Source organism: Penicillium cataractarum (genome assembly GCF_028827025.1).
Source record: "Penicillium cataractarum strain IBT 29864 chromosome Unknown utg000001l, whole genome shotgun sequence".
NCBI lineage: Eukaryota > Fungi > Ascomycota > Eurotiomycetes > Eurotiales > Aspergillaceae > Penicillium > Penicillium cataractarum.
This window is the reverse complement of record NW_026622737.1, coordinates 4596752-4608762: the sequence shown is the minus strand read 5'-3', so window position 1 is coordinate 4608762 and position 12011 is coordinate 4596752. Positions and strand designations below refer to the sequence as shown.

The 12011-nt window shown below is 48.3% G+C and overlaps 4 protein-coding genes across 4 annotated transcripts; all 4 read left to right on the top strand.

The window, feature by feature from the left end:
• Positions 1 to 156: 156 nt before the first annotated feature.
• On the top strand, positions 157 to 1290 carry N7496_001610 (NAD(P)-dependent oxidoreductase; the record flags this gene model as incomplete). Its single annotated transcript, XM_056694541.1, has 5 exons — positions 157 to 499; positions 559 to 631; positions 688 to 812; positions 873 to 1052; positions 1109 to 1290. The coding sequence occupies 5 exons, from the start codon at positions 157 to 159 to the stop codon at positions 1288 to 1290; spliced, it is 903 nt and encodes a 300-aa protein (XP_056561270.1).
• Positions 1291 to 2106: 816 nt separating this feature from the next.
• On the top strand, positions 2107 to 4101 carry N7496_001609 (uncharacterized protein; the record flags this gene model as incomplete). The annotated part of the gene is made up of 1 exon (XM_056694540.1): positions 2107 to 4101. One exon carries the CDS (start codon positions 2107 to 2109, stop codon positions 4099 to 4101), a length of 1995 nt encoding a protein of 664 aa, XP_056561269.1.
• An 825-nt stretch (positions 4102 to 4926) lies between these two features.
• On the top strand, positions 4927 to 5416 carry N7496_001608 (uncharacterized protein; the record flags this gene model as incomplete). Its single annotated transcript, XM_056694539.1, has 2 exons — positions 4927 to 4968; positions 5033 to 5416. The coding sequence occupies 2 exons, from the start codon at positions 4927 to 4929 to the stop codon at positions 5414 to 5416; spliced, it is 426 nt and encodes a 141-aa protein (XP_056561268.1).
• Positions 5417 to 8918: 3502 nt separating this feature from the next.
• Positions 8919 to 11271, top strand: N7496_001607 (Major facilitator superfamily domain general substrate transporter; the record flags this gene model as incomplete). Its single annotated transcript, XM_056694538.1, has 7 exons — positions 8919 to 9031; positions 9093 to 9164; positions 9298 to 9561; positions 9615 to 10384; positions 10444 to 10791; positions 10847 to 10961; positions 11016 to 11271. 7 exons carry the CDS (start codon positions 8919 to 8921, stop codon positions 11269 to 11271), a joined length of 1938 nt encoding a protein of 645 aa, XP_056561267.1.
• Between the last annotated feature and the right edge of the window lie 740 nt (positions 11272 to 12011).

Sequence of the window (12011 nt, the reverse complement as noted above, 5' to 3'; positions counted from 1 at the left end):
AAAGCGCTTATAGCTTCCTCAAGGGCAGCTGCTATAAGTGAATCGGGGGGTTGACTTAAATACTCATCTCACGAGTTGTTTTTTTCTTCTCTCCGCTCATCTACGAGTCCATTTATTTGACTTTACCAGAACATAGAGAAGGGAAGTCTCGTCCTCATGTCTAGAAGTCTCCGGGTTGCAGTATTGGGGCCGAAGGGACAATGTGGATCATGCGTTGTGGATGAGCTTCTTTCTAGAGGCCATTCCGTGGTCGGGATTTCCCGTACGCCCCCTCAGACGTGGGCAAAGTCTGGAAAGTACGAGGGAATTCCGTGTGACTTCAACGACATCAGAGGCCTCAGTGACATTTTATCTAATGGGAACTTCGACACTGTGATATCCGCCTTTGCTCCCCCTCTGGTGGATCTGAAGTCCGTATACAATGTGGGTGTTGAGGGCCATGGCAATATCAAAATGGCAATCCTGAGATCAACCTTTCGCGGGAGTTTCATTATCATTGGTATCATCTGATCCCTTACAGTCTTTTCATCGATATCATGGTTTAACTCTGACAACCAGGCGGCGCCGGTTCACTGTATTACAAGCATGGCGTCCAATTGTGTGACGATGAGGACTTCTGTTTCAAGCACTGGTAAGTACTCAGAAAGATTTTGAATGTATTTCGGTCAGAAAGTTCACAAAATTTAGGTACGCATGGCCAGATGTCCACCTAGATTACATGTCAACTCGCATGTTTGATCATGGTCAACGATCATTTGGTACATTTATCCGTCTATTTAAATGGGCAAGAGGGAACCGCGAGAATCCTGGCTGTAAGTCATACGTTTCTTGTCCATTTTTTAACCAAATTGTGACTTGGCCTTATTTTGCAGGGTTTTCGTGGCTTTTCAGGCCTTTCGCCAACTGGTTCTTGGGACTCGCGAAAAAGAATTTGACGAGGCCAGATACAGTCGGCCTTATTTTATGCTCTCGGGCGGCTCTGACCATGTGGGAAGGGGTCCAGGAGATGAACTGGAGCTTTTTGTCACCCCCGTGGCAACTGCGTGATAAAGGTAATGTCATCTTGTAATAAGCTACGTCAACGATGTTAATTCTCTTGAATTGCTAGGAATTCGCACTGGAAAGTACGAGTTCCATGTGGATGATTCGGCCGGTTCTGCTGTGCAGGGTATTGACAAGGGAATTTACAACGAGGACATGGCGGTGGCTATCGTGGATGAAGTTGAGAACAAAAGACTGATCCATAAGCATTGGACATGTACCGGGCCTATTGGCTTGAAGGAGTGGTAGGTCTGTTTCGGCTCGCGATGCGTTTGCTTCAGACCATTTATTCTTGTACGAGGTGATTTACCCGGAGAGGCTGGCACTTAGCACCGAACAAGACAGATTCAAGTAGTTGACTCAAATTTCGTCGATCTATATATTGGGAAGATTCTCCCACCCGTTGGTAACATTTTCGCGGGAGCATGAATAGAGTAAAAGCTCGGTCCTCGCTTGAGCTACATAATTATCGCGTTTTCAATTATTTAGAAACCAAGCTACAACACTAAACTTCATATGAAAACAAGACGTTGTTTAAGTAATAGATCTAAGTACTTTTGGCTGTCTTCCGATGCGGGGGAATTTTCTGGGGTTAGTCTTCCCGAATATCCGGGATTACAGCCTTAATTAGATTTAACAAACCAAGTTGGATCGCGATTTTTTCTTGTCTCGCAGGAAATCTCTCCATTGCCTCAAGTTGCGTCAACCATGCCTCCGTCAGACACTCCACGACGCACAGATACAAAGCTGTTTCAATGCCGGATCTGTAAGACCAGCTTCTCGAAGAATGAGCATCTGGCGCGACATGTTCGGTCTCATACGAAAGAGAAGCCCTTCGCATGTACGGACTGTGGGAATCGATATAGTAGACAGTAGGTTGTAATCGAAATCCTGATGGGAGTCGCCAACAGATACAGAAGCGCTAATTCGAAGCAAAGGGATATCCTGATCCGGCATCGTCGTGATGTTAAGTGCCGACCATCAGATAAACACACCACGACGGTAGATCCAGATGCGTCGAGTCAAAAAGAACCGAAAGAAACTTCGTCTACGTCAAATCTAACCATGAATACTCCCGAATTGCCGGAACTCATTACTGCTATCTCGGGGAATGCAGAACAGCCGGCACAAACGTCAGTGAATAACCCAGGCCCGAAAGTGGGGAATTTCTCGTTTGCACCACCATACAATCCAGCTACATGGATGGAATCGAATCCCATCCCATCCGCTGATGCAATTCTGGTAGAAGAGCCTAACATCCAGATCGATCAATTCGGCCTAGGGGGGTTTGACCTGAGCGGCTTTGATGTCCTTCGCCATATAGATGCAGGGCTACGTGAGGAGATCTCTGCCATGGAGTTCCATTCTTCCCAGCGGACTCAGCTCTTCCAAACAACTCTATCTCAGCCTCTGAGCCAGGGGGCATCTCCGTCACAGAGCGTGCAGCACCTTTGGTTCACGACGATTGTCGAAAATCCGCTACAGACCACAACCCTAATGCAGAACCACGGACAACCGTCTGAGCTTCTCTCCCCTGAGTCCTTGATCACTACAATAAATGAGAATCATCGCCAGAGTATTTATGATCGCCTTCAGATACTCACATACGAGCCGACCATCCCTTCAACCGATCTTTTGAATGTGGGCCTTCGTCTCTATTTTGCCAAGGTCCATACCATATTCCCGTTAGTTCATGCGGCCACCTTCCAGCCTTGTCGGGACAATGCAGACCTTGTGATTGCGATGTGTGCAATAGGTGGACTTTTTACTGGATCAGATCAAGGCCTTCAACAGGGAATTTATCTCTTCGAACGAGTCCAGAAAGCTACATTGCACAACTGGGAACAACTTCTGGCTAGGGGCAGGGAGGAGTTAACCATCGCAATTCAAGGCGCGGCTATATCGCAGTTATTTGGCCTGCTATCTGGCAGCGCGCATCTCTTGTTAACTGTGGATGCCTTCCACGGCCCGCCCATAGCGTGGTCGCGATATTTGCGTCTGTATTCACGCCCGGTTATCACTCACATTGACGCTGATATCGATGGCCACGAGCTTGAAAAGATCTGGCATGATTGGGCTCGTAACGAAGAAATTGTTCGTGTGGCTCATGGGCTATTTATCATGGACGCAGAATTGGGAGGTACCCTGCACCATGAGCCAATTCAAAGTTGGAAAGCATACAAAGTTCCATCTGCTTGTTCAGAAAGGGCCTTCTTAGCCTCAAACGCCCGAGATTGGAAATCAATCTACTGCGAGGACTTGAAACGACAGCGAGCTAACTCGTTCCCATCCAAAGTCTCCAAAGCACCAACACCCCCACTGTTACCTATGTCTCCATACGTACCTGAGACTAGCAGCTTGACCACTTACGCTGCTTTGGAAAGCATTAGCTCGCAAGTGCTTCTTCGACGTTCCTATGAAGAAACTTGTCAGACAAAGATTGGGGATATTCAGGAGTCATTTGCAGACCTTCATCATCATATCTTACGCTATTGCCCGCCAAACAGTCTTTTTCGAAGTGCACAGGAGCCCCTTCAACTCCGTGTTCTCCAAAGTCTGATATACATGGAAGCCCTCGCCGATTTCAATATGTTGGAGCGGGTCGTCGGTAGAGATGGCCTCAACTTGACCACCGATGAAATTGCAAGCGTCACTGGGTGGGCTAACTCTGTGAATGGGAAGCGTTGCATCCTTCATGCCATCATAATCAAGCGGCATGTGGAGGAGAGGAACATGACATTAGAGCCTGCGCTACACACCCCACGCGCAGTGTTTTGGGCCGGGTTGGCTTTATTTTGTTATATCCGCTTTGGAACGTCAACCCACGATTTTCAACCCTTAACAAGTCTAGACTTTCCGGAATTCTCGTCAATGGGAATTGATCTACAGACGCTGGTCTCCGAAATCGAATTTCCCAACGCCCATGTTCTTCTCCCTTTGAAGCTGATATTCTTTTCAATGATTGATTTCCTGCAGCATGCTGGTCATTGGAGAATCACTAAAAGATTTGCAGCTATCCTATCTGCTCTGGGAAGTTCTGCCTTTGGTTCAACTTCATAGTGATATATGGTCTCGGAAGTCGTCTTGTTTCTGATCAAATGAGGATATTGAATCGGATGGTTTGGGGAACAATTAAGATGCACCGATGATATCTGTGTTTAACGACTAATAAAAGGCAATTGATGACCAGTCCCTGCAACGCAGATAGATCATCGAAGCCGTCTTAGTCAATATGTGAATTCCTTTTTCATTCTAACATGGACACCTGTCGCACAAATTTTAGGGCAAAATATCGCTAGACCAAAAATGCTTCATGAGCAACATTCTTAGTCTATACGGTTATTCATCTTTGGCAATACCGTAATCCTCGAACTCTTGGAATATTACCTTGATCTATCTCTATTGGTAATTTTTACTAGACAGAAAGGGTCAGTGGGGAGAAATGACATGTCAGGTCATATCCAACTTGTGACCACTGCTTACGCAATTGTTTGGGCTAAGGCTGGTTGGTTTGCGGGGCCGACGGTTCCGAAATGGCTGATCCCGCTCCCAAGTCCCGTTGTATCCCCACGCAAAAGTAGGGAGTGCATTAAGTTGCTCAGCACTGGGGCATCTTTTCCGCAGGCAATTCCACGACGCAGGTGTTGGAAATGAGACCGGAGGTCAATACGAATGGCCCGTCTCCATTGAATTCCGCTAGGGTTATCTCCGCGACCAGGTTCCCCACGTCGCCCCGCTTGGGAGGACCCGTAAGCTAAATAATCTTAGTACATATTGCACAGCTTTATATAAACTATTCAGTAGAAAGGCCAAAGTCTTATATTTACCCATTAACGTACAACAATCGTTTCTAATTGAATTAAATTGACAATCCCATTCACCAAGATGCCTACTCCGACAGATAACGTAGCACTCAATGTGCGAGAGGTATCTACAATTTATCCTCACCTTGACCTGCAAAGCCAAGCAACACTTAATAACTGTGTTGCAGCCGGAACATCTTCCTGACAAAGTTGGTGGACCTACGACTACTGGAATGGTTGGCCGCACATTCGAGTATCAATACCCCACCGGCCCCCAGTACCGCATCAGTTTTAGCAAAGAACTGGTTTACTTCACTGTTCCTACCTTGCCGGATGGAACATCAGTTCTTGCAGTACCCTACCAACAGCGGGAGGTCCGTCCGGATTTATTCTTGGTACATTGGATGGGACCCGGAAGAAAGGGACATGTGGCCCTGGTATTTGACATAGAGCAACGGAAAGTTGACTGTGCAGCCTTGATGCCAGCCGGACTATACGAGCTATTCGATCGTGCTGTTTTCCGAGAGGTTTATGAAAATGGGGACTCGGCGTTGTACTTGCCATATGAGTAAGCAAGGAAATAAACCTGAGAGGGAGAGCTATCTGCCAGACCAGAACTAGCCAAGTAATCTTATGAGCAATAATTTTCAACAAGTCTTCAACAAACGATAAGTAATGCGGCAAATAAACTGTCACGAGTTGCAAATCCAGATTAAAAGAATGGGGTCTCGAGAGACCTATTGGTATTAGCAGAATTAACCATATCTTTGCTTCTATGGAAGCTCATAAAAGATATCGCCTAACGCATATTCAGTCTAGTAAATATTCATTACTCTTACACGATATTCGTGGTGATGACTTGCAAGACACTTCATACTTTGTCTCACCATAAAGGCGAATTTAAACTGAGCCGGGCTGCTATTCAAGGGTTTGATGGTCTCTTTAAAGGCCTGTGAGTCAGTATCTTCCCCACGCGGAACACAAACCCCCACAATTTTTATTTATACCATGTTTGACGGCGCCCCTCGGCCCCTAATGAAGTATCAGAGCGTCGACATTTTGGTCAATTTTGATTAGTTTCTGTGTCATTAAGTCAGCTTAGCAAGAGAAAACGTTCCAGCGAAAGCACCACATGAAGAATGGCCAAGAGTCGATTTACGGGATGGTATGGCTCTAGCAAGTTTCGACCCCAAACTGTACAAAATGGCTGTGCAGCAGCATACAGAGGAAACCTAGAAACCGCCCGCCATACTTGCGACTGACAGTGTTTTGATCCAATTGAAAAGGTGTATTTCTGTGCGAGGAAAGTAAGTATATTCCCCCGTTTTCTAGAAAGGCTCGCTGCATGGCGCCCGAAGGATCGGGTGGTATAATCTAGGGGGGCATTGCAGGATCGCAACATCATAAAGTTTCCTCCCACTTTACGGTGAACGAATTTGAGGGTCGATTGGGGGATCTCACTGTCTGTATTTGGGAAAGCAGCCACATGACTTGATAAGAAATATGAAGCGGAATATGTAGTACAAGAATTAATCCCCGTCAGTCATTCAGCCGCTGCTCTTGGGACAGTACCAAACACGAAAAGAATCAATTCCGTCCGAAACATAGATACCAGTTGATCTCACCCGTTGGTTGACCGTATCCGTCATGAATTACATAGACCTCGCCGGCTAAATAGTAAAACACAGATCATCCATAACCAGCGATAGACGCATTGGGCAGAAGTGTAACTCGTCGATCCCCACATGGGGCAAAGCCACGAGTGAATGGTGCAATCCCCCGGCCGTGCAGGGTGGGGGAAATCAAAATGGCAATGGGGGAAGTTAGCTAGAGCCTCGATGATGTTGTATTTTCGCCGGACCGAGAACGGGCGGCATAGACGCAAAGTACGCTCGAACAGTGTATGATCCGACCATCTTGACGCCTAATGTCTTTGGCCTATCCCCTGCATTCTTTTGGATTGGTGTGACTGGCAAGGTTTTAGGATTAATTGCTGCAGGGCAACACGACTCTTGATACGAGGGCGAGGTGGTACAGGAGTTAACTTGCCATTTATGATTATTATTCTAGCTTTAGTGCCCAGGGATGGCGGGGTTTATGGTAGAAAATATCCTCGGAAGACCGAGCCGCGTCGGCTTCGATGGGTTTTGGTGAATGTACCGACCGAAGCCAGCCTCGTCCCCCATTTACCCCATGCGAAGGCCTGTCTGGTAGGCGTACCCCGTGTTCTCGGCCATAATTGAGGCTTTTTTGCCCTGGAGGGAAACCCAGGCCCGAAGATAATGTGGGCGATACCATCAAAACGATAAAGAGTGGACTTGGCTGGCGCCGATTAGCGTCGGGAAGCAAGTCAAAATACGTTGATGCATAGCTTAAACATGTCCCACCGCTGGGGGCGGACTCCAGTTGCTTGTAGCCGGTCGCTGGTTGCTCGTTGCTCGGTTCCCGTTTCCGGTCTCCAGTACAGAGTACTTCTGTGCAGATTTATCGCTCGTTAGTTTCCAGTTTCCAGCTTCCAGTAGCTGTAAGGAGTTGGGGGAAAGGGCGAAATCCCCAGATTAATTTCCCCGGCTCTCCACACGGGAGAGATCTCATCGTCCTTCACGTTGCAACCACATGGAAAGACCCCCTTCAAAAGTCATCGCCGGATGCGTTCTTATCTTTGCAACTCTCGGCCCGTATGACCTGGCCCAGATGATGATGCAGCGCCATTTCCGTCTCGTCGATCACCGCCAGGGCCCTAGGATCAAGCCAGGGCCACAAAGGTAAAATAATGGTGGCGCTGACAGGATTGACCTGTTTAGACCCGATTCAGTGGTAGCCTGCTCTTCTGGCTTTCTTCCAGGGGGGTTGGCTTTGGTGTGCCCTGCCTTGACCAGCGAATCAGCGGGCTTGGTGGCGTGTATGTTCTCGACGCCCAGCCAAACCGGGCCGCATGGAATTGTCGGGTCCAGATCGAAGATGGAGTACTTTTGATGGTGGTCTTGAAAGGGCAATACAAAGCCTTTTCATTAGTCACATCTTTTCAACGAGAGTGTTGTTCTTCGCATGTTTCGCCCATCCCACGATAATCCCTTTTCCGGCGTCGACCATCTCCTATCTCCATTTCCGCAACCAGAAACCACATGGGGCACCGACCATCTGCTGTAGGAAGCAAGGGCCACATGTGGCTTTCTTGGGTCCACAGAAGTCAATAGAGTGGGTATTTGTAATTTATGTAGTCTGCCTCGACTGCAACAGAAGGCAGACTCAACAGGGCGAGGGCTGCGAGCCCGCTGAGTTTCTCCAACTGCCCCAAACATCCAACCCCATCAGATATGATCCACTCTGCTGTTGAACCGGTATGTGGTATTGAACTGGGATCCCGGTCCAGTGTATCCAAGATACACCACGAGGGTCGGACTCGTGTCAATGTGCTCTAGTCGGCCTCGAAGGGGATGATACCCCTCGCCTCGCTTTCTCCGGGGAATAAAACACATGGAGTAAGCTTATCCCTAGAAACTGGTCAGTATGACGGGTCAAGTATGTTCGGGATCGGATTATCAGGGATGAGCCTTGAGAAAATGATATCGTACAAGCATAAAATACCCGGGAAGGTTGAAGGATTCGTATGGATGATGACAATCAATGTCTCCAATCCCCGCGCCCCGGAGATCCAGAGCCCCAGATAATTGGGGCCGTTTTAGGAAGTTAAATCACTTCGTGCCATCAGGTCCCCATCATCATCATGGGGCTAGTTCTGCTCTGGGGTTAGTTGGGGAGGGGAATATTGAGATGTCCTGTTTGTCAAAGACCCAATGAGCGCAGTGCTTGTCAAACGGGCCGGTGTGAGGTGAAAAAAGGCATTCGATCGTGCGTGGAGGCATAAAAGGCAGTTTCCTCCCTTCTTGATTGTCCCGCTTCGTCTCTGACTTCTCTCTCGACACACCCTGGACTCTTTTTCTTCTTCTTCTTTCTCCCACCCACTGCTTCCTGACTGGAATCATCCTTGCTCTTCTCACTCCACACTTTTACCATCTTTGATCCACTGATACTCTTCATCACTTACCTTTGATACCGTTCCCTTTCTCCAAGATGGAGAAAGACAAGACCGATACGGTCACCCCGGCAGCTGAGGAGCTGACTGTGCCGGCGAAGCATGAACCCATCGCTCAGGTTGATCAACATGGTCTCGATTACGCGTACCGGTCAGTTTCACATTTGAATACGCGTTTAACCCAATAAGCTGACAAGACCGATTCCAAATAGCTCCAGCAACGATGACGGCGCCGAAAAAGGCCATTTCGAGCAGATTAACCTGCAGAACAATGTCTCCGCTAAGTATGTCCCGAGTTCCTATATTCTTCATACTACTGCCAACCAATGAATATCCAGTCCTCGATATTTCATATGGCATAACTTGGCAATAACTCTTCCTGTTGGCCCTCTAGCTGCTTCTAACATCCAAAACCAGGATCAAGAACCCCCTCGCCGACCTCAGCAAGCCCCAGGTTCTGCGTGATGTGGAGGACTTCGCCAATGAATACAATGTCACCGATATCCTTCCCCAGCTGAAGAAGGGTGCCCTTGTGGCACGCAACCCGGAGGATTTCGAGACTGTTCCTGACTTGACTGAGCAAGAGATTATGGCACTACGTGACGAAGTCCTCCACAAGTGGCGCCAGCCCAAGGCTCTTTACTTCACCATCATCCTCTGCTCGATCGGTGCCGCTGTGCAGTATGTGAATCTTTCCACCGAATGGTTGTGAAATTGTACTGACTCTTTATCAGAGGCTGGGATCAAACCGGCTCCAATGGTGCTAACCTCTCCTTCCCTGACGCCTTCGGTATTCCCGAGAAAGGAAACTCGCGCAACCAATGGATCGTCGGCATTGTCAACGCAGCTCCGTACATTGCTAGTGCTTGCCTGGGCTGCTGGCTGTCTGACCCATTGAATCGTATTCTCGGTCGTCGCGGTGTAATCTTCATTTCCGCGATCTTTTGTGTCCTAACTCCCATTGGTTCGGCTCTAACCCAGACATGGCCCCAGCTCTTCGTCACCCGTTTGCTGCTCGGCCTTGGAATGGGACTGAAAGCATCTACCATTCCAATCTTCTGCGCTGAGAATACACCTGCCATGATCCGTGGCTCGCTAGTGATGTGCTGGCAGTTGTGGACGGCATTTGGCATTTTCCTCGGATTTAGCGCCAACCTGGCTGTCAAGGATACTGGAAGACTGTCGTGGCGACTGCAGCTTGGATCGGCTTTCATCCCTGCAGTTCCGCTGTTGTGCGGTGTTTATTTCTGTCCCGAGTCTCCCCGCTGGTACATCCGGCGTGGTGAGATGGGCAAGGCCTATCAGTCTCTCTGTCGTCTTCGTAACACCTCGCTGCAGGCTGCCCGGGATCTGTACTACATCCACGCACAGATCCAGATTGAACAAGGCATGGTTGCCAAAAGTAATTATATTACTCGTTTCGTTGAGCTGTTCACTATTCCTCGTGTGCGCCGAGCTACTTTGGCCTCGTTCACTGTGATGATTGCGCAGCAGATGTGCGGAAGTAAGTCAATCTTGTACCCTTCGATCTAAGTGTTTCCCCTACTAACGATTCCTTTTCAGTCAACATCATTGCCTTCTATTCCTCAACCGTCTTCTCCCAAGCAGGTGCTAGTGATACGGGGGCTCTATTTGCTTCCTGGGGTTTCGGTCTGGTGAACTTCCTCTTCGCCTTCCCAGCCGTCTGGACAATCGACACCTACGGACGACGGGCTTTGCTTCTGTTCACCTTCCCCCAGATGGCCTGGACCCTCCTTGCGGCTGCGTTCTGCTTCTATGTGCCAGGAAGCGGAGGAGCTCACCTGGGCACAATTGCCCTTTTCGTTTTCCTCTTCGCCGCCTTCTACTCCCCCGGAGAAGGCCCGGTACCCTTCACTTACTCTGCCGAAGTATTCCCTCTGTCGCATCGCGGTATGTATATTCCATCCACTCATTTCTTTCTCTCAAACGCTGATAAATTCCTCAGAGGTGGGCATGTCCTGGGCCGTCGCAACCTGTCTCGGCTGGGCCGCGGTGCTCTCAATTACTTTCCCCCGCATGCTTTACGCCATGACCCCCACTGGTGCATTCGGATTTTACGCGTAAGTTTGACTCCTACAAATTTTGTCTCGGCTCAATTACTAACCTCATCGTAGTGGCCTCAACATAACCGCACTAGTCATGATCTTCCTCTTCGTGCCCGAGACCAAGCAGCGCACCCTGGAAGAACTGGACTACATTTTTGCCGTGCCTACCCGTGTGCACATTCACTACCAAGTCACCAAGGCTCTGCCATACTGGTTCAAGCGCTACATCTTCCGGCAGAAGGTGGAGTTGGAGCCACTGTACAAGTTTGACCACATTGCTACTGGCACTATTGTGAGCAGCACTGAGGTCAAGGGTGACCATTAGTGGCTCGATGGGATCGTCGCTTTGATTGCCCAGAGCAATTTTTGGCCATTTTGTTTGAATAAGTACATGTTAATGAATATTTATGTTTTGATTATTATCATGTTGTTTTCAGGCAACCCCTTATAATGTCAAGTGTATAGAGCTAGACTCAATAGTGGCCGCAAGAATGTCTCCTATACATGCCTATAGTGGTGGCAGTCATGGTGGTCTAGGCTAGTGCCCTGTATAGTAGGTTCAACCAGGGTGTCTGGTTTTTTCTATGCCATTACATCTGTTTGCTTGTACAAAGGATCATGCGTCTTTTTTTCTTTCTCCTTCGTACACCACTATTCTTCCGATGTTGATGTTAGAGAGTACAAATTAATCTGGACGCAAGCCCAGAATTCCATTTTTTGAGAGCTTTCTTATATCATCACTTGATTGATGGTTTCAGACCACATGAGTACCTATTCTCGAGCCAGGAATAGGGTTGGAGGCTATGAATTTGATGACTGGTCAATGTTACGACGGCAATCAAAAGCAGTCGATCGGTCACGTATTTCTAAAGGCCTACTACTTTGTGAGCCTGAGGCCGATGCTGGGCCCCCTTATAAACGCGGCGTCGTCCTAACTCGAGACTCAGTTGTCGGGAGAATGCAATGCGTGTAGTATAGATACCTAGTTACTGGTCCTTCTAGACCGAGTGGACTGTTATTTTCTGGCTGGCTACAATAGACAGAAAAATGAAACAGACAATAGTC